The sequence below is a fragment of the Micromys minutus genome (assembly GCF_963924665.1).
Source record: "Micromys minutus genome assembly, chromosome: 16".
NCBI classification, from domain to species: domain Eukaryota; kingdom Metazoa; phylum Chordata; class Mammalia; order Rodentia; family Muridae; genus Micromys; species Micromys minutus.
In genome coordinates, this window is record NC_137985.1 from 36,355,531 (window position 1) to 36,377,934 (window position 22,404).

At 39.6% G+C, this 22,404-nt stretch overlaps 1 protein-coding gene across 2 annotated transcripts in view; it reads right to left on the bottom strand.

Moving 5' to 3' along the window:
• Window positions 1-22,404, bottom strand: part of ARHGEF12 (Rho guanine nucleotide exchange factor 12) — a 116,483-nt gene that overhangs the window by 53,168 nt on the left and 40,911 nt on the right. Inside the window, exons 2-4 of one of the 2 annotated variants that reach the window (XM_080930231.1) lie at window positions 12,257-12,280; window positions 10,814-10,899; window positions 9,102-9,158 (exon numbers count right to left, since the gene is read on the bottom strand). In XM_080930231.1, the coding sequence (XP_080786357.1) occupies window positions 9,102-9,158; window positions 10,814-10,899; window positions 12,257-12,280 (167 nt within the window). The remainder of the gene's footprint in view (window positions 1-9,101; window positions 9,159-10,813; window positions 10,900-12,256; window positions 12,281-22,404) is intronic. The other variant, XM_080930232.1, reaches the window with a different exon arrangement.

The following is a 22,404-nucleotide window of genomic DNA, read 5'->3' on the forward strand; positions in this document are numbered from 1 at the left end:
AGGAGGCAAAGGCAGAAGGTTGTCTTGAGTTGTTAGGGAACAGAATGGGTTTGGCCATTTTCACTTGTTGCTTTAGCAGAGGAACCGAGGTTCCCAGCATCTATGTGGTGGGTGGTTCAAGCCATACTTAATTATGGTTCAGGGGATTCATGATCTCTCACAATCACTGATGTCATGAGGAACATATGAGGTACACATGCAGGAAAAACACTCACACACATAAAATAAATTTAAAATGAAATAAAAAAGAAATAAGCACCATTTCATAGGAACTTTCTGAACCCCATGCTTGTTTTTAGAAATATAAATATATGTGGTCTCAACAATTCTTAACAAAATTGGTATGGTGACTTTAAAATAAAAATCAACCGCTTCCCAGTTTTTGCACACTGCCTTACAAGATCTGAAAAACCCCAGCTATTTTCTTCAACAGCTTTTTGAGATAGTCTCTCACTGAACCCAGAGCTAACCAGGCAGCAAGACCAGTTCTAGAAGGCCCAAGGGTTCTCCTATCTCTGCCTCCTCAGTTTACAATATGCTAATTCACTCCTGCCGTTAATGTAAACAATCCTCAAGGGGGGACCCCTTTATGTTTCTGTGATTTTGTTTTAAGTGGTGGTTTCAGGGTGAAGTGTGTAGCTAAGGCTACCCTTAAATTCATGATCCTCCTGCCTCTACCTCCTGAGTGCTGGGATTTCAGCTGTGTGCTACCATGCTCCAGCTATCTTGTTTAAACAAGGTTATTAGCTTTGAATAGGTAAGACAGAAGGAAACTGTCAGAGCAGGGCTTCTTATTATACAGGCAGTTTTAGAAAATGAGACAACAGAAGTCCCTAAGAAACAACTATCTTAAATGTTTCTTAACCACCCAGCCCTGGAAGCATCTCCCTAATCCCGTTATAAAATAGTCTCTGGACTCCCAATGCACCCTCTGTCTGCTTCTAAAACTCATTAGTGCTCCACATGGACAGGTATTTGTTTTTATCTCTTCACTGTTAAATGCTCCAAGGGTAGGGAGGGAGACCTGGCTCTCCTTCCTTCAAAACCTGGTGTACAGTCTACCTGGTACAAAAATCCATTCTTTAAAATGTGATTAAATCATTAATAAAATTCCAAAAAGCAGAAGAGTCTCAAGATGGACAGATGCTCAGAAAGGAAGGTAAATAGAGATGTGAAAAAAACAAAGTGCCCACCCACTGTGCACTTAAAGACCACTAAGGTCCCGTGTGCCGGGTTCTGCAGAAGATGCAAAGTCTGCTTCCTTCCATTTAAGTGATTCTCTGTGACACACTTCCTCTTTTAATTTTTGTTTGGCTTTTTAAGTTGTCAGGGGTTTTGTGTGTCACTGGGAGAAATAGCTCTGAGGTTTCAAGAGAATCAGGCCATTCCCAGTATCTCTCTGTCTCTTTGTCTCTGTCTGTCTCTGTCTCTCTGTTGTCAGCTCTCAGCTCTCTGCTCCAAGGCTATAGGATTGCCTCCTGGCTGCCACACTCCCATGAATAGTCCTGAACTCTAACCCGATGAAACTATAAGCCCCGAATGATCTCTTTCTCTTACGAGTTGCCTTGGTCATGGTATCTTCTCACAACAGTAGATAAGCCTCGAAGACACACATCCTCTGTTTGCTACTCAGCACTAGCACGTAGATGGCTGTGAGAGATACTGAAGTACCAGGAGTTCCTGTGCTCAGAGCTGACTTATCAGGAAGGACATTAAAATAAGATTAAAACAGTGCAGACATATGACAAGGTATAACAGGGTGCAAAATAAGAGAATTCTAACCCCAAAACAAGACATTTTCTGTCATGGGTGGTGATAAAGGCCTATAATCCTGGTGCTAGGGAGGTGTAGGGAGCAGGAAGATCAGGAGTTTCAACCTAGGCCCAGCTACACAGTGAATTTAAGGCCAGAGAGGACTACATGAGACACTGTCTGAACAACATTTATACTTAAAACAAGAAAAACCCAAGCCACCAACTCTAGCATTCATCATTTGAAGTCTTCTGGTTTCTACCAGACAATCCATCCTTTGTTTTGCTGTTAAATCTCTTACTATGAAGTTTATACACAACTATCATCCAGACTCTGAATGAGTTTCTAAGATCACTATCTCTTGGTTAAGAGCTACATTCTAGCATTTTGTATGAGGACAGGCAGATGTTCAAAGGGAACCGGTAATAAAGTGTAACCCTGACTGAAGTGCTCAGTGAAGCTCAGCTAGAGCAGCACTGTCTCTATCCCTCCCTTGGTTATTATATATAGGGGATTTTGTTTTGTTTTTCCCATAGCAATCCATTTGTCTGGACAAATCTCAACATATGTACTTACCAAAAAGTGTTGCTATGCATCTTTCTGTAGTCGTCTGCAAATGGCTGGAAACCAAGTTCAGTCTCCTATTATCTTTGTATTCCTTTCCGTGTGTCTGCATATAACTGGTGACTAATGACACTAAATAAATCTAATCTAGGTTCTTTTTCTTATCTGAATTTAAGTTGGGATCCGGTATACCAGATAATGCTAGAATTCGAGAGGCTGGACAGAAGGACTTGCAAGTTCAAGGCTGGCCTGAGTTACAAAGTGAGGAAATCTTGTCCAAAACAAAACAAACAAAACCTAACAAATAAATAAAAATAAAAAATAGGGTCAAAAAGAAAAGTCAGCAGGTAAAGTTGTTTGCTCCAAGAAGCTGAATTCGATCCCTGGGACTCACATGACAGAACTGACTGCTAGGAGCTGTCTTCTGACCTACACACACACATACACACACACACACACACACACACACACACACACACACACTTTTTAAAAAATTTACTTTGGGGCTGAAGAGATGGCTTAGCGGTAAAGCATGCTTGTTGTTCAAGCACAAAGAGCAGAGTTTGAATCCCAGCACCCCTATCACAAGCACACATGATTACATTTTCAAGTAGTCCAATACTCTCTTCTGGGCCCTTGTGAGCACACTCACACAGACACAAACAAAATAAAAACAAATCGTAGGAAAAGAGGCAATAAAAAATTAAGTCTGAATTTATTTTCCACAAAGGAAATTTAAATACCGCTCAACCATTTTTAGTAAGAAAACCCATAGCCCTGAAGATATTCACAGTAGAAAAACAACTTAAGGGCACATTAATGGAGGATATGTCTGGCAAAAGTCCAACTCTAACAATTTAATTCCCTATCTGTCCCTAACTAAGACCTCTACTGCCCAGGTTTTCCTCATTTCCTATCCTGGTATGTCTTCTCCAAGTTGACCAGCTGGCGTGAGGCTTATTCTCACGAAGAAGTACAGTTGCTCTGCCAAGTTCACACATATGTTATCCTTTCCTAAGTTGTGTTCTGTCACAATAACAAAGAACATGCGTTTCCAAAATAGCAATGCAGATGTATTAAAAAATAAATTAAACAAACAACTTTAAAATCGGGCTTGCCAGGTGGCCCGGAAAGCCAGCCTTGTCCTCACTGTGCTCCTGTGCTGGGACTGCAAGAGCCCACTGCCATGCTCACCTGGACCCCACCTCACTCAACAGGCAACTACCAGGGACAGCACTTTAAAGGTTGAAGAAAAGTAATGCTTTTCGGGGGGGGGGGAAGAAGTAGCAATAAAAGATCTGAAAACTGTTGAGAAGGTTTTCTCGGGTTTTACTATACATATGTTCCTGAAAAGGACTACACCTACAGAGCCAGATAGTAAATTTAAAGAAAATGAAGTGTTAAACACATAAGGCAATATGCTAAGCCTTCTATACTCCATTTGCTTTAAAAAGCATACATTAGCCTTTCTTCACCTTTTATTTTATTGCATGACCAAACTTCTCTAAGTCTCACCTCTTAAGAATGAGCTGCAGGGAAGGGTGTGGAGAAAAACCATGTGCAACCTAATAAAAACAGCTCAGTTTTAAACTGCTGCCAGACATACGTGTTTTATGAGTAAGACCTCAGATAATCCTTTGATTAAGAAGCTGCTGCATTCTAAATGCAGAAGGCTGCCAACATTACGAACCTTGAGCTCCAAGTACACTGACTTCATTCTTTTAGATGCCCACCAGAATCAAATCCCTTTTCTAAGTCCCATTTTCTTCTATGCTCTTTTGGAAGGGAAGAGCCAATTAAGATGAGTCAAGATTTTATTCCATCATTTCTCTCTACTAAAGTACATCATCTTCATTTCAACAATCATTCATTCAAAACTCACTTCCAGAGAGTATGGCATCATGGGATTTGCAAGCACACGGAGTCAGATGCCGAAGTTCAGAAACAACAACCGTGGCTGGGTGATCCTGAAAAGCAGTGTGAGGAAGACAGTGCTTTTTAACTGACAAAACTGTTATTCTCTGTCTATCATATGCTGAAGTACAGAATAATGCAGAATGGCTAAATGTAGCTAAATGTAAAATTAATCAAACTTTTCCTTCACATAGTTATCATTCTGGTTAATAGTTCTAAGGACAGAAGATGGGGCCAGATGATAAGCTGGAAATGAAGTATGGTATATTTCAGTAACTACTTGTACTTTGCAAGCACTGAATGAGCACATCCATTATTTTAGTAATACTAATTTGACATGTCAACACAGACTATAGAAGAATAGAGAAAAGGAGGTGAATCACCATGAAACTGAAGTGATACAAACTTATGAATCTATGGCTGGATGTGATGGGCGATCCTTTTAATCCCAGTACTTGGGAGGCAGAGACAGGCAGATCCGAGTTTGAAGGCCAGCCTGATCTACAGAGCAAGTTTTAGGACAGCCAGAGCTACACAGAGAAACAAAACAAAACAAAATTTAAAAAATAGAAAATCAAAGCTGTGAGTCTATTAAGACAGTGCAATGATGTGGTGAACACTAAAGAAGGAAGTGGCTGGAACGACAGTAGGGAGAATTAAAACTACAGTGGAAAAGGCTAGGCTAGGCAGCACACAGAGAGGGTACAGTGACAGGGTAAGGAATGCAATGGCATCCTTAGCTACCCTGAGGGTTTAAAGGCAGCCTACATCAGAACCTCCGTAAGAAAATGCAGGAAGTGAAGGAGGGAAGGAGGGAATGAGGAAGGAAAGAAAGAAACAAGGCTTATTGATATTTGTTTATTTTTCCAGCACTGGACACAGAGAAAACTATACATTCTAGGCCAGCCTGAGCTACATAGAAAGACTTTCTAAAAAACAAAAATAGGCCGGCAATAGAGCTCATTTGATAAAGTGGTTACAATGCAAACATGAGGACCCGATTTTGATCCCTAGCACTTACATAAAAGCTGAACTATAGTGCACATGAGTAATTCCAGTGCAAGGGTAAAGAGTCAAGAGGACCCATAAGGCTTGTTTAGCCAAATAACCTATCTGAGTTGGTGAACTCCAGCTTCAGTGAGACCATGTCTCAAAAGACTAAGGTAAAAAGCAAGCAAAGATAACACCCAACATCCACATGTGCACACACATGAGCATAAGCGCACACACATACATACATACATACACATACACACACACACACACACACACACACAATAATGAACACAAATTCACATGCACACAAATATAAAAACCTGTAGGGTTAAGGTGAATTGACAATCAAATAAACAGACATTCTAATAAGAAATAAATAAATAAATAAATAATCAATCAGATCACAGGGTTATAGCAGACAAGAAAGCCATCAGCAGTGCCTGAGTGGTTCAGGAGGCAACGGGCTCTCAAGCAGAGTACCTTGGGTCAAGTTTAAGACAGCGTGAGTTCAGAAGCCAGACTTCAGGTTCGAGAAAAAAGAAAGAGAGTGGGCTATGAGAACATGCAAGCTTCCTGTTCAGTGTTCTTCGCGAGGCTGGAGGACAGACAGAACAGCAAGTTGGTAGGAGAAAGAATCAAACCAGCAGATATAGAAAACTTGAGAAAAACGCATGAAGTTTCAAATTACTCTCTGAATAAACCATATCCAAGTACATGATGACCATTAATTTTTGGATTATTAAAAATACTGCACCCTCAGACTATGTTTATTTAGTACATACACCAGGTATGAAATATAAGCCAAGTTTATGCCAGTTTATCCCTACAAATTCATTGTAAATACTCTTGTGTATCAAAACATAAAACACATCTACTCTCAAGAATTTCAGAGAAGGGATACTTGTGTTAACAGTTTGCCTCTAGTATGGTCTAAATGTTCATTTCCCCTCAACCCCTGTGCACTGCTGCCCTAACTCCTAATGTGGTGAGATCTGGAGGCAGGCGTTTAGCTAGTTAGAAGAGATGACGAGAGAGAGAGAGAGAGAGACTCTCATGACAGAATTAGACTCTCTCTCTTTATGCAGAAAGTCTATGTGAAGGGGAGGAAGAAGGCAGCCACCTATAGCCTCACCAGCTTCACCTCTATGTATCAGACTTCAGTTCTATATGCATAGAACCCTCAGAAGATAACACTTCTGTCCTCTAAGCCACAGAGGCCAAGGCATTTTACTGTGGCAGCATATGTGGTCCAAGATGGCTTTTAAGGGACATAGCTTATTCTTACACAGATTCCCTCATACCCTACAGTAACAGTTCTTCATTACAGTATTAGAAATATGCCTGTCATCTCAGAAAGTTGACACAGAAGAGCTGTGTTGAGTTTAAGGACAATTTGGACTACAAACTGAATTCAAGGCCAGCCAGAGTCACATAGCAAGACTCTGTCTCACAAAAACAACAAACCCAGGCATATGGGGTATATCTGTAAGCCCAACACTCAAGAGGTAGAGATTAGGAACTAAAGACCGGATGGATGGATGATGGATGGATGGATGGATGGATGGATGGATGGATGGATGGATGGGGAGATAGATACATACAGAAAGAAGGAGAGAGAGAGAGAGAGAGAGAGAGAGAGAGAGAGAGAGAGAGAGAGAGAGAGAGAGAGAGAGAGATGCACCTGTCTCAAAAAAAAAAAAAAAAAAAAAAAAAAAAAAACTATATACAACAGAAAACTGAGCACACTAAAGTTCCAGTTCAGGAAATATATCCATACACATGCAACAGAGGTACAGGGGACAGATAGAACGTTGACCAGGCTACACTGACAAGTATTGCAAGGGAAGTTTCTACAGAGCAACCCTTTTGCTTTCTTCTTCAAACAAGCACAATCAAACAATCTACTCCTCAAAGCAACTCTAAGAGTAACAAAATAAGTTTGAAATTATTTGAGTGACATCTGTACTAAGCACTCAACTAAAAAACTTTATCGAAGAGAAGAGAATGACCCCTCCTGCCTGAGCAGAATGTCCCTGGTTGCTGGATTCCACTCAGTCATATACCATTTCCAAACTTCCCTTGGCAACCTAGAGCACATTCTTCACCTACACTAACTGCAGTAGAAAGCAGCTTGACAAATACATTCACGAGAGAGGCTACAAAGCATTCGCACGCTAGCTGTCATACCTGACTCATCACTCTAATGAGGACTTATTGGGAACTCAGTTCAATTCCTACAACAACAACCACCAGAAAACAGTGTTTCAAGGGTTCTCCAGGACAGGTACGCTGGGGAGGCCTGTTCCCAGGGTTCTCCAGGACAGATACACTGGGGAGGAGGCCTGCTCCCTGAGTATAGATGCTTCTGTCACTACCAAGCCATTTCTTGACTAGTATAAAGCTCTTTGTTCTAAGAAAAATATTAGTATAGTATTTTCTGTCAGATTCCTAAATCATTAATCCTCATCCAACAAGTACAAGCTCCTACACACAGCAAAATCTAGAGAAAAAGGTGAACAAAGTTAACCACAACGCTGAGATGGCTGCTAGGAAGAATGGAGATGCACAGATAATGTTCACATTCCTCAGCAAAAAAAAAAAAGACAGGAAGCGCCTTAGTTACAACAGAAACACAGACTATTAAACACTACTTTAGAGGAAAGAAGAGCATAAACTAGACCTACCACAGGGCCTGGCAAACATTTTCTTCTGACTACACAACAGAGAAAAGCATGTGAGCGTGTATCGGACACAAGCATAACCGCTTCAGAACCAAGCACTAAGGCTCCGTGGTGCCAAGGCCTAGGAGTAGGCATCAATTTCCAAATGTTCTCGGGAAGTATGGACAATTAATTCCACACATTTTCCTCCTCATACAGGCCAAGGAAGACCAGACCCTTCTGAGTAAACTTCCATCCAATGGACCTTGGCTCTGTTAGAGAAGACTCCATTGGCTCCGTCTTCAGTGAAAGTTTTTAGCCTTGTCCCAGACAACGCCTTACCTCCTTACTCGCTTGCTCATTAGCTAACTAGGTAGGGGGTGTGCTGGTGCTGATAGGTCATCGCAGCACTCAGGAAGCAGAGGCAGGAGGACACTGCAAGTTTGAGATCAGCTAAACTACACAGTGTGTTCAGGACAGTCTAGGGCTGCACAGTAAAACCATGTTCCACAAAGCTTTAAAAAAAAGAAAAAAAGAAAAAGCTCTATAAACTTCATAAACAGTCTGCCGTATTTATGAAGCCAGGAGAGTCTGAAAATACTCCATTTTCACCGTGTGCTAGAAAAGCTCATCATCCAGATTAAACTTACTGCTTATGAAGATTAGGGTATTTTGAAATTTTCCTATTAAGAGTAAGTCTCAGGGAAACTTCCAGAAGGCACAAATGTTTTAGGCCTGAAAATAAAATACTTAAAAAATTTTGCAATTAGGGATACATTTTAGAAGAATGACTTTTCCGGGTGATGAACCAATTAAAAATTAATAAATAAAAGATGCTAACACACATAAGTGACGTCATTTCCTATAAGAATAGAAATGACTGAGCTGCTTAAATTCTACTTAATTCAAAACCTGTGGATGAGAGCAGAGGCAGCCAATAGTTCAAAGCCCATCGCTGCTGTTCAGAGAGACTGACCCCACTTCCCTAAGATACACAGGAGGAAACAGGTAACATGGTCGATTCTTAACCTACCATGTTAGTTTCTAGTCATCTTAAGCTTTCATATCACAGCCACATCAAACCCCAGGCTCCCTTTCCCTGCAGGAGATCATGCCATGCAGAGCAGACAAGAAAGGCTGCAGTTACCAAAACAAAATGGAACAGCATGAAGCAAGCTGCAGAGGTGCAAGGCCACATGAGCTACATCAGCTTACCATAGATCTCGGATCTACTCTCCTCTGAACTAGACTTTGTCTTCTTGGAGGAGCTATCTGCACAAGAGCGGGAGAAAAGGAGAGATATAGAAAATATGGAGACCAATGTAAGGGGGAAATTTCATGGGGATAAAAGAACGAGTCATGATCAAGTTAAACTGTGCAAACATGAAGTATGAACATCACAGATGACAGCACTTAGAACAGTCATGAACAGCACAGGTAATGAATGACATATTTACAGATTATGGAAGAAAAGAATGCAATAAAAAATACAAACAAAGCAACAGGTGAATACACACTGTATGATCTGGTGACTGTAGAGGTGAACAGAGTACTGAGAGCTACACTCCGTTCCCCGAGAAGGGGGTGGTCTCTGTGGAAATGGGCACTTTACAGACAAGCGTACAGATTAATCAAGACTAATGAGACTGTTGCATTATGACTATGTGACTATTTGGCCATTATTAAAGACAATAACTAGCTATAGAAATAACTAAGAAACTCTGGTTGGTGACCTGGATCCTGGGTATCATTAGTGTAGCGCTCTCTCTTCAGGAGACCTGTGACATGTTACTGTTCCCACCACACCCACAGCCATCTATCTGTTCTAGATATTGTTTTATGACACAAGGTGCAAAGCAAATTACTCATTGCTTACTTCCTAGTTTTTCCTTCTTAAATGTTTGTAGTACTTGTTCAAAATTAACAAAACTATTCTAAAAGTATGAAGTATTTCAATTATTCACACAAAAATATTCTATTAAGTATTTAAAATTAAATTTTTAAGTAAAAATGTCTTTGAGAGATATAATTATCCATCTCAGATTGGTGTGTTGCTTATCTTTTGTCACAGGGATACACAACTAAACAAAATAATACTTGCTCAAAGAACATATGTAAATACCTAATAAAAAACTAGTAAGCACTATCTACAAAGAAAACAGTGAAATTGCATGGGGAAAGGAAAGGGCAGCAGAATTCAATCTTGTGCAGAACACTGAGAAGCCTGATTGTATCTGCCAGCATGAAGCTTCTCAGGGAAGTCAGCATGACAGAGGCTAGACCACCACGGCCTTCAGAACACTTGACTGAAGAAAGGGAAGTGTCTCTGCTAAACATTGTGGTTAATGCCTAGAATCCCAGCACTTGAGAGTCTGAAGCAGAATGATCATAAATTTAAGGCCAGCCTAAGCTACGGAGGAAGACTGTCCTGTACCCCCTATTTAAAAAAAAAAAAAAAAAAAAAGAAGGAAGGTGGGTAGGGAAGACGAAATAGTGGATGTATATTCGTTTGTTTATTCAAAATGCAGCAACTGTACATTTTTTGAGTTGCACTGAAGCTAATCAATTCACAACAAACATATCTGAGTTTTAAGTGAATGCAGAAGTTCCCGGTGGTCAATATCTTCCCTTTAATGACACACTAGTACTTGCACCATGATTCGTCCTGATTCTAAGACCTCAGTGTACCTCAAACTCCAACTAGGGCATCTCTGTTTCTCGGAGCCTCATGAGTCCTACAGTGACAGCTGACTGTGGTAGCTACACTGCTATGGTAAGTGTGCATGCTTTCCTGCAGACTCCAGCTACACAACCACCAGATGTAGGCTGGGAAGGAACAGCCAGGCCTGAGTGTCAAGTCACGTAAGTTCTATGAGACTGAACGTCACTGTTTGCAAAACACTTTTGAAAGAACAAGAGAATTTTACCTGTGGGGTCAAAATCATGTGATGTACTGCGTTCGACTTTCTGTTTCTTATCTGTTGGTGACTCTCGGTTCAAAATACTTCCATGCCTAAGTTAAAACAATCAAATATTTACTATTAAAAAATCATAACAATAAAACTTCATATAAAAATTACACAAATGAAGTTGTTTACAGTGGTGTGTGTGTGTGTGTGTGTGTGTGTGTGTGTGTGTGCAGGTACCCATGAAGGTCGGACAGTATAAAGCCCTTGCAATTAGTGTTACAGGAGACTGTGAGCTGCCCAAATGTGTGTTATGGAGAACAAACTCTGCTCCTCTGCAAGAGCAGCAAGCACTCTTAACCACTGAGCCATCTCTCCAGAACCAAACAAACAAACAAAAACAAAAAAAAAAGGAAATAAATTTGTCTTCCATAGCATAAGCCTCTATTTCTTTCAAAGAGTTTTAAAATTTAACTTAATTTACTGCACAATCTATGTTCTTGGTTATAAAAGGGCATCAAGTAGTAAAAGTAATATTCAATATTAACTTTAATATTATTCTTAAAAATAACTATGCATATTTCACCAATTTTTATAGTTCTACCTAACAATAAGAATGTCCCCAAAGAATTCAACACACTCCCTGACATTATATATACCATAGTCAAACTGAAATCATTACAGAACTATAACATGTAAAAACAAGTTATAAAACAAACCTACATAGGCAAGACTTGCCTTCATAGGATTGAAGCCTTAGCCAGCCACCTCTGGGCCCAAAATGACACCAGAATTATTGTTTTTTATTAAGATTTAACCAATTTCAAGCATCAGATGATGGTTGGGCAATTAAAAATAAGATTAACCTATAATACACACACTTCTACTAACTAAAAGGTTACAATTATTAGTGTTTTAAATAACATTAATGATAATTAAGGAGAGAGAACAAAAGATGTTAAGACATGAGTATTAGGGACTCTCAGAATATATGTAACAGACAGAGGCACAAAAAAAAACAAATACTTTCTATTTTTTTTTCTTTACTGTCTTAAAATAACTAAGACTAAATGTGCACAAAGTTCATTTTAAGGAGACAACAGGCGGTCACGTGACAACACATGCCCTAACTAACAATCTATTTGCACCTCCCCAAGCAACTCACAATTCAAAACAGTCAGATTTTAAAATTAAATTTCTTCATAGGGAGTGACCTTAAAGTGTCAATTTGAATAAACTTTTTAAATGCTTACATTAAAAACACTGAAAATATTATCAAAACAAGGCTGTGTTCCAGAAAAAATATGCAACACCTGTTGTATTTGAAATCTGTTAAACATTATGAAAGTTTGTACTACTTAAATCCACGCTCTCAAAAACCACAAAAATCCCCATAATTTCAAAGGAATGTTTCTAATTAAAGTTTAACTCCAACTTCAGTATAAAAGCAACTGAACAACTTACCTTATAGGTTTTTTGAGGGGAAACCTGAAACAAAGGGAAAACAAAAGCAGATATTTGTATTAATTTAACTTGTAAAGACTCTGTTACTACAGCTACTGACTATGCTAAACCAGAAGGCATTACAATCTATACTAACTTTCCCAAAGCAAGACAACAATGGGGTCAGAGGTCCTGCTCTGTTCTTTAAAGCTCATTCTCATTTATTTTTAGCTTTCATAACAGAAACTCTGAAAGAAGAAAAAAAAACCTTCAGAGTATTGCCAGCTACTAAAAATATGTTCCTCAAGTAGAAAACAAAGTGTATGTTTTCCTTTGCTTTTCTTTGTTCTTCTGGGGTTCCCCGGTGTTGTCCCCCAGCTGTCCTTTTTTTAAGTACTGTAGCAGGTCATGGTGACACATGCCCTCCTTCAGCTTTGGAGGTAGAGTAGAGAAGCTTCCAAGTACAAAGCTAGTGTGGACCACAAAACAAGTCCTGGGCCAGCCTGGGCTACAGAGTTAAGACCCTGACTTAAGAAAAGGGAGTTTGAGGAGGGATTTGATTTTTCTGTTTGGTGTTTATTTGGGGGTAGAGGGAGCTGTAACAAGAATCTCCTTACATAACCAGGATATCCTCAAAGTCATGATTCTTCTGCTTTGGCCTCCATAGTACTAGGATAAAAGGCCTACACTAACACCCTTAGCCAGAGAGGCTTCTTGGTGAGAACTAGATGTTACACGAATAACTGGAAAAAAAAAATTCACTTATCATAGAGGCAGTTTGATTGCCAAATAAACCCTAATAGACAAGTTCAATTACAAATTCACTTTAACTCTTATTTCAATCAAACTGAAACACAGAAAAAAAGCTAAAGTATCCACAAGGCTCTATAATAAGAGATGGAATGATAACGTGACAGACAGTGGGAAGGAGTCTGGAACAAGAGGATGCTGTTCTAGAAAACAGGCAATGCCAAAAGACAGCTCAGAAATAATGTTCCTGTGTTGCCTGATAATCCTTTGGGGGGAAGAAGAGGAACTAGAATCTGATTTTTCTTTATCAATGAATATAAACTAGCAGGGACAGACTCTGAACAGACTGCCTGCTAAGGACAAGGCCTGTAGTCTATCGACCAAAAGAAACCATTTGGTTCTTTGAGCTACAGAACCCCAGCCGAACAAAAGAAACCAAAATGTACCTGCTGTTTTCGCCCATCAACCTCAGTGACCCCAAACAATGCTGCTTACTGTCAGATCTGCAGCATCCAGGAGACTCTGGCAAAGAATTCTAGAATTTTCCAGCAGCATGACTGATCCAAGAAAATGGGAACGATAGAAGGGGACAGAGATGAAGTGAGGAGGAGCAGAAGACCGAGGACAACACAGGCAACCTCACCTAGTGCTTACTCACAAAGAACAGAAAGACTCACGTTCCTTTAAATGACTCAGTTTCATTTTATGTGCACTGGTGTTCCGCCCGCATGTACGTCTGTGAGGATGTCAGACCCACTGGAACTGGAGCTACAGACAACAGTGAGCTGCCATGAGCATGCTGGGAATTGAGCCCAGGTCCTCTGGAAGAGCAGCCAGCACTCTTAAACACTAAGCTATTTCTCCAGCTCCAAAAAACTCACAACTTCTAAAATCACAGCAGTTTTTCTCTAATTACCAAATTCTATTTAAAGCAAATAAGGCAGATGGTCCTGTGTTCTTTAAGAAACCAGGCTGAAAACCCAAGCACTATTGCTGATGCCAAGAAGTGCTTATTGGCAGGAACCAGATATGGATGCCTCCTCAGAGGCTCTGCCAGAGTCATACAGATACTGCTGAGGATGCTTGTAGCTAACCATCAGAGTGAATGCAGGGACCCCAATGAAGGAGCTAGAGAAAGGACTGAAGGAGCTGAAAGGGTTTGCAACCTTGTGGGAAGAACAACATTATCAACCAACCAAACCCTCCAGAACTCCCAGGGACTAAAACACCAACCATTGAGCACACATGGAGAGACCCATGGCTCCAGTTGCATATGTAGCAGAGGATGGCATTGTCTGGCATCAATGGGAGAAGAGGTCTTTGGTCCAGTGAAGGCATGTTTTCCCAGTGCAGGGGAATGCCAAAGCACTGAGGTGGGGAGGGTGGCTGGGAGTGGGAGACCTTTATGGAAGCAAGTGGTAGGGGAGGGGGGGATGGGAGTTGGGGGAAGGGGATAACATTTGAAATGTAAATACAGAGAATATCCAATAAAATAATTACATTAAAATAAAAATTTTTAAAAAAAGAAAGAAACCAGGCTGAGCAAACCACCAGGGCAAGCCAGTACGCAGCACTCCAGCATGGCCTCTGCACAGCCTTCATGCCCGTTTGAGTCCCTGTCCTGACTACTGCCACTGATGGATGACTATGATATGGAACTCTAGACAGAAATAAACCCTTTCCTCTCCAAGTTGTTTATGGTCATGATGTTTCACAAAAGCAACAGAAAACCTAAGACAGTGGGTTTAGCTTAACTGTTCTAAGTACCAAAAGAATCACAGAAAAAGAAGGACCCTTTACTTCTGAAGTCTTAGGAGACAGAAAAGCAGTTCATGTAGACTCCCTTTCAAATCAGAGCACTGAAAGATCCCCATTCATCTGGTGCTACACTTACTACTTGAATACCCAGCCGGTTAACTGCACCATCCCTACACAAGCTCAAAAGACAGACTTGACCAAAACTCCCAGGAATGGAGCCCAGGAAACCAGGAAATTACAAGCTTAGTTACTATGTGCTCTAAAAAGTTTGCAATTTCCAGTATTTAAAGCAATATGATTCTACCTACGTCTTAAAGAGAAATAAAACCCTTTTTGTAGGTAGAACTCTGTAAGTAGAATCCTAATAAAGATTGTACAGATCCCATGTTTTATATTTACATTTTTTAATTACAAAGGAAGTACATTATAGATAAGACGTTTGCCTACATACCCTTTAATCTAGGTATACCTTAGGTGGTTAAGTATATTTTTATAAATACATGAAATGTAAGAGGCTATGTGAATATAAAAGATTCATCACTACAATTAAAAATGAGGGCAGGTGTGCACAAAGCTTTATGTGGATGCCTGTGCACAGAGCTTGGGATGAGGACATCAGGGCTCTGCTCCATGACTCTCAGTCTTATTCCTCTGAGACAGAAACCCGAGCTAGGCTGGCAGCTACCAGGCCAGGGATACGGGCATGCTGGCCAGAAGAACTGTATTTTTACTTACTTGCTAGGATCTGAACTCAGAACACTTTCAGTGAGCTATTTCTTCAGCTCAGTTACATCTTTTACAAATATACTTCCCAAGTTCATAGAGAGCACTTTAGTATTTTCTACTAAGAAAACTATTTTTCATTAAAATACATTTTTAAAAGTATAAAATATATTTTTATACTAAGAGATTTGTCTTTGAGTCTAATATCAAATGTTAATAAGTTCTCAGTCAGAATTTAACTACAAAACCATTTTTTGTGTGGAATGTAAATGTCTCAGACTTTCAAACTATCATATGGGGAGATTATCCAATTTTGTGAGAAATGGAAGAAGTTTCTTACATTATGGAAAACATAAGAAAATTAGCATCATAATATTGTTTTATTCTTGTTCCTACAGTTATTTGTTTAATTTCTCCATATACATAAAGAGACAGACACACACATTATACACACATACACACAATGGAGGGGAGAACACAAACACACTTTATCTCAATCACTCTCCATTTTATGTACTGAGACAGCATCTCTCCCCAGTGCCAGTTAGTCTAATTGACTAGCTTAGTTGGGGGATTCTTTGACTCTGCCTTTGGAAATCAGAGATTACAGGGGACTTTATGACTACCTGGCTTTTTATCTTATTCTGGTAACTGGGGTTCCAGTCCTTCTACTCACACAAGCTATCTCCCCAGATATGTATAGTTTTGTTTCACTCTCAACAGAGAAATTGTAAATAGAAGAAGACTTAAAATATAAAATATACTAAAATATACTGTCTTCAGTAATAATGGCTCTACATAGCACTAAATTTGTAGCATGCAGAGAAAAATGTTTTAACAATTCCAATATTCTTCCTACAGCATCCCAGAACTGCGATCTGCTGCTGACAAAGCCCAGTCCAGCAGGCATGTCTCATGCCCCTCAACTCAGTGCTCTGGGCCTGAGGTAGAGGGTTCGCTGCCACATAAGGCCAGCCTGGGTCTCTGGTGAGTTCTGTGACCACAAAGACTGCAGAGTGATTCTGTCACAAAACAACAAAGACACATTTGAAATACACCGACCACTACTTCTATTTTCTCTCTCAGCTACAAAAAGTTTTTTTAAAAGCTTATTCTAATACACTTTATACATAGACTACATAAGCTAACATAACTAAACAAATTATTGCATACTAATTATACTATACTATATTATATTGCATACTAATATCAAATAACAATCAAGAGACTCTTACTCCCAAGTCACTGAAGAAGGAGACTGTCTCCTTCCCAAGATATAAAGTCTCATTAGACGCGAAGCCTTTCTACTCTGTAACACCATGGAATGATTTCTTCTCTATATATGAACTTCACAAATAGTACAAAAGTTCTTTTATGAAAATTAAATAAAGCAACTAAACCTATCACCTGGTAACTTTCATCAAGCTGAGCATGGTGGCACATGTCACTGTAATCCCACCTAATTGGGAGGCTGACTTGGAACATTGAACCCAGGAATTTAAGCTCAGCCTGGGAACCATTGGCTGACTCTCTCTCTAAACAAACAAGCAAATAAGACATTAACATATTTTGCACCATTAAACATTTCATTACAGCAATGGCTTTAGCCTATGCATGTAAGACCCTCGGGGTTCTTAAGAGGTCTACCACAGACAAAGAGTATCAAAAAGGCTCTAACGCCACCTCCACACCCCTTCATCAGAATGGCTTGGCTTTTATTTCAGACAGAGCTTCCAAATAAATAAAAATCTGAAAAAGAAGACTCTAACTACTTTTTTTTCATCACTGAGGACTGAACCCCACATAATTATTTATAACTGCAAAATATCTATTCTGTAATATGGCTGCCTAACTAACTTAGTCCATTTTTGTTAATATTTAGGCTAAGTATAGTTTTTTAGTCCAGGAACAACACTATAACAAATACTTAACTCCACACCTAAACTTCCCCTTGAAGTTTTAGGATGAACTCATTAACAGGAAGGAACACACATGGGAGTTTAGAGATAAAGGCAGTCAGCATGAATACTAAATAAACAAAAAAGGAAGGACACGGGCTCTTCTGGCTGCATTAATCCTATGCAGACATTTGTGTCTAACCTTTGTGGAAGGGGAGAGCAGCAGGAACTTTTCTAACAATAGCTCTTATAAGACAAATAACCACATAGCATTACTTTGCTGCCCAAGTGACTGTGTATGGATACAAGAGACTCCCTGCTTATTTTAAGAAAGCACTCACTGCGGTCACAAGTTAGATACACAAACTGATAGGTAACAAAGAGCTATACCAAACAAGAAACACTGTCAGATAAAAGTGCAATTTACCGACACTATCAATATATCAGGAGAGGAAATGATAATGTTTCTTATGAAATCTGTGAAGATAACAGGTGCGAAGAGTCTTCGTTTGACTGAACTAAAGGTGAGATGATACAAAGTTTAAGAAATTGTTACATTTGAAGTCGTTACTTTTGTTGTAGGTTAAATGTGGTCTCAGGGACACACCAAACTCCTAAGCCCCATCTCTCTGAACATGCCCCAACTTAGAAGCTGGGTCTTTACATACATTTTGTAAACTTCTAGGAAATCTTTACTTAACACAAAGTCACAAAGGCATTCTTTATTTTTTTTTTCCTGATAGTTCCATAATTTTGTTTACTTTTAGATGTGGTGTGTTTTATAAATTTTTGCAGGAGACATTATGAACAAATGTTTATCTGTTTACATGTGGACAGCCCACTCTTCCAGCACACTACAGAAGATTCCCTCTGTTGAATTCCCCGTATACTGAAAATCAGCTATCCATCTACGTACTGGGTATTTGTGGAAGATCATGGAAGAGAAACATCCATTTCATCACGTGATAGAGGAATGTACATTTCCTTACCTCCTAAGAGGTACAGGTTACCAACATGTTATATCTGTGAACAGTTACACTAGCAGTGGTCATTACGTTAAGGAGCTATCTTCGAGGCTTCTCCCTGTAAGGCTACTGCTCTTAGCCCACCATACTTCATGCTTTGGAAACACAATCCTAATCTGGTAGTAGTGGCACATGTCTTTAATTCCTGCTCTTGGGAGGCAGAGGCACCCAGATCTCTATGTTTCATGGCCAGCCTGCTCTACAGAGCAAGTTCTAGGATAACTAGGGCTTAAAGTAAAAGAAAAATAAAAGTCATTGAAAATTCTAGCCTGGGTCAGTAAGGTGGCTCAGGAGGTAAAGGAACTTGCAGCCAAAGCCTGACAGTTTGAGTCTGATGCCAAGAATCCACATTAAGGTGGAAGGAGAGCCAATTCTATAAACTTGTCCTCTGATCTCCACACAGGACCCCGTGACTCGTATCCTCTCTTTCTCCCTGTCTCTCTGCCCCCTTCCCTCCCTCCCTCCCTCTCACTAGACACACTCCACAATAATAATGTCTGAAAAATGTAAAGCCTTGTTGTTTTTAATCTAACCTCCATTAGGAGTTGAAGGTATTAAGCTCCATTTCCCATACAAAAAGGAATCTATCTACATGCTCTGGAATTTTCTGGAAGAGCCAGCCATGTTTCTGTGTTCTCCCATCTACCAGATGTGGACTCTGTATGTTTACTTTATACCCTGAGATAAACTCTAATACTGCACTGTTTATTTCCATGTTCAAGTTGCTCTAGCTTAAGCCACTGAGAGTTCTTTCAGGTTGGCACTTATGTATCTGGGACATGCCCTCCCTTCTGTATTTTGAGACCTTCTTTGTTTCTGGCACAACATGGTACTTTAGGCTCCTTAGCAAACTAGAAAATACAAGAACATTTTCCTACGCCAACCTTGTAAACCAAGGAATTAAAAGTATATATAAAATATAGATTTTTTTCTGCCTGCCTCTGCCTCCCAAGTATTGAGATTAAAAGTATGTCTGGCTTCGTGTTTAAATTTTGAGACACTTTATCTAAATTACTCAGCTTCCAATTAATTAACTGAGAATTTGTGTAATACTTAGCTGGGCTTCTTTTTAAATTGATTCTTTTATCATTATGAAAGGGTTTTCTTACACCCAGCATAGTGGCTCACATCAGTAATCTCGGCACTCAGAAGGCAAAAGCAGAAGGATCAGGAATGCACGGCTATGTTTAGTTACATGATGAGTTCAAAAGACCCTATCTTGTTTTGTTTTGTTTCGTTTGGTTTTGTTTTTTAAAGATTAGGAGCAGTAGGGAGGTAATGCTTCCGTAAATTGCCTGCCACCCAAGCATGAGGACCTGGGTGAGAAAATCAGGGTGACACACATTTGTAATCCTAACACTAGGGAGGCAGAAAAGGTCAGTTTCTTGGGAGTCAACAATGAGTAAGCCTAGACTGCTGTGCTAGCTCCAGGGCAATGGAGGAGGCCCTGTCTCAAAAGACAAAGCAGATGGCACCTTAGGAAGGACACGCACGGTTGACCATTAGCTTTCATATACACAGTACACTTGTGTCACAGGAATAAACCTCAACATACAGGGAGAAGAGCTGCTCTATCATTAATAAGATTCTATGTTCACAAATCTGCTTTGTAATGGTAGTAAGTCATTTCAGCTTTAGTTTTATTACTGTTAGCATTCTGTGCCCCTTTTCATCCTTTTACCTCAAACCATGTCTATTTTAAGGTGTGTTTCTTAAAGGAAGCACACAGTTGGGTATTGTTCGTTCATGTCATCTGTGACTTCTGCCTTAACTGTTTATGGCTTTAGAGACTGAACACTGAGTCTCACACATTGAGCAATCACTGTACAACTGAGCTAATCTTAAGCCACCCTTTTTTTTTTTTTTTAAAAGATGGGATCTTACTCACAGTGGCCCATGTTGATCTGAAATTCATGTCCCACCTACCTTAGCCTCTACAATGTTCAAATTACAGGTATACACTACTACACTGATTTACCTGGTTTTGTTTTATTTATTTTTTATTTTTTTGGAGATTGCTGATGTAATAGGTTTAAGCCTAATCATCATTCTACTGGGTTTCTCAGTTGTTTCCAACTGTCTCTTCCTTCTATTGGATTACATTATTTTAACCTAAAATAATTTTATATTCTGTTAGCTTATCTCTTCCCATACTTTAAATTATTTGAAAGATTATTCCATGTATTAGATTTTACAGCCTAATTAAGCAAGTTAGTTATGAGAAAACACTTAACAATTTGACATATCATTTCTATATGATGTGTTCATTCAATACATTTTCTTTGAGAACAGAGGATGTACGTTTTTCTCGATCCTGGAAATCTCAGTCTTCCTTAGAAAGAACTGTAAGTTTATCCAATGGTTTACTAGTATCCTCAAACACCAGTGACAAAGGCCAGCAGATCCAGCTGTAGCAACAGCCTTTTGGCCTAATGGCCATGCCATTCTCTTGGTGAGTGAGCTGACTGCGTGGACAGAAGTAATGAAAAGAGAGAGGGAATGAAATTCACAGGAGGTGCACATGAAAGAAACTCCCTTCCTCTTGAGAGGACTGTGTGGCACATTTCTTCCTGACACATCTCTTCTTCCCCCACTGGTATATGACGGTGACTGAATAGAGTCATTCTGTTTATTCAAAAACCTAAAGGCACATGACTTAAGACACTGTAAGGTTAAGAGTGGAAGCCATGAGGTGATCTGGGACCACAGAAGTAGTTATGAAAATAACTAAGACAACGGTCTGCAAGAATAAGCAACTTAGTGTATTTGAAAACTTCCATGTCCACTGAGGCCTAAGTGTTAGAAAATGGCCCAAAGAGCAGTACTGAGATGTCATCAGCAATCGACAAAAACCAATAATATAAGAAATCTATTAATAACCTACGACAACTAGAATGTTTTAATCATAATCTGGTTTATGTCTAAAAAAAACACTCTAGTCAGGCCTGGTGACAAACACCTAAAATCCCAGCAATAAAGAGGCTGAGGATACGAGACTGTCGAAAGTTCAGTACCAGCGCTGGCGATATACAGCAAGACTCTGTCCTCAAAAATTAAACAGGAGGGGCTGGAGAGATGGCTCAGAGGTTAAGAGCATGTGCTGCTCTTCCAGAGGTCCTTGGTTCAATTTCCAGCACCCACATGGCAGCTCACCACTGTCTACAATCCAGTTCCAAGTAAGCTAACACCCTCACACAGGCATACATGTAAGCAAAACACAAATGCGCATAAAGTAAAAATAAATCTTTTTTTTTGAAAAATTAAACAGGAAAGTGGGGGTGGATATGCAGAAAAAATATATATGCACAGAATTTTCAACTAATAAAAACTAAACAAGAAAAATGTTATTTTAATTAAATAAAATAACAAGCATCTGTTTCTCTGGTCTTTAAAATATTAAAAAATTAATAAGCCTTCACACTCTTCAAATTTGAGCACTAAGAAAGGCAAGTTTAATTTGTGCTTACAGTAACAGTGTATTCCACCCCAAATAGCAAATACTTAAGAAACACTTAGCAGGTAGGAAAAATAAAAAAAACAAAGTGTACAATATTAATGCTTAGCCCCTCAAACAAGAATTCTCTACCACCTCTTTGGATTCTATGAGATAAGGTCTCTCTATGCACCCCAGGCTGGCCTAAAACACTACATATCCCAGGACAGTCACAAATGCATGTGTGATCCTTCTGCCTTGCTGGCTCAGCCTCCTCTACACTAATGGTGCTATTTTATTCAAAGAACGAGAGAGGGAGAGGGAAAAGGAGGAGGAGACTAGAGATGTGGGAGCTGCTGAACTCTGTTTGAAATGGAGATTTCCAAGTGTAACATGACTGAAGACATCTGGTACCTCAGAACTGCAGCACAGCCGTTAGTCATGGCTCAGGCAAGAGCTTCTGCCCTCTTCCAACACAAGTGTTTGGATTTTCCAAGAGCTGATGTCAGGGCTTTCACAGGGACAGAACAGCATTTACAGGCCAGAGAAGGAAAAAGGGTTTCCCCAGTAGCTACAGTCAAT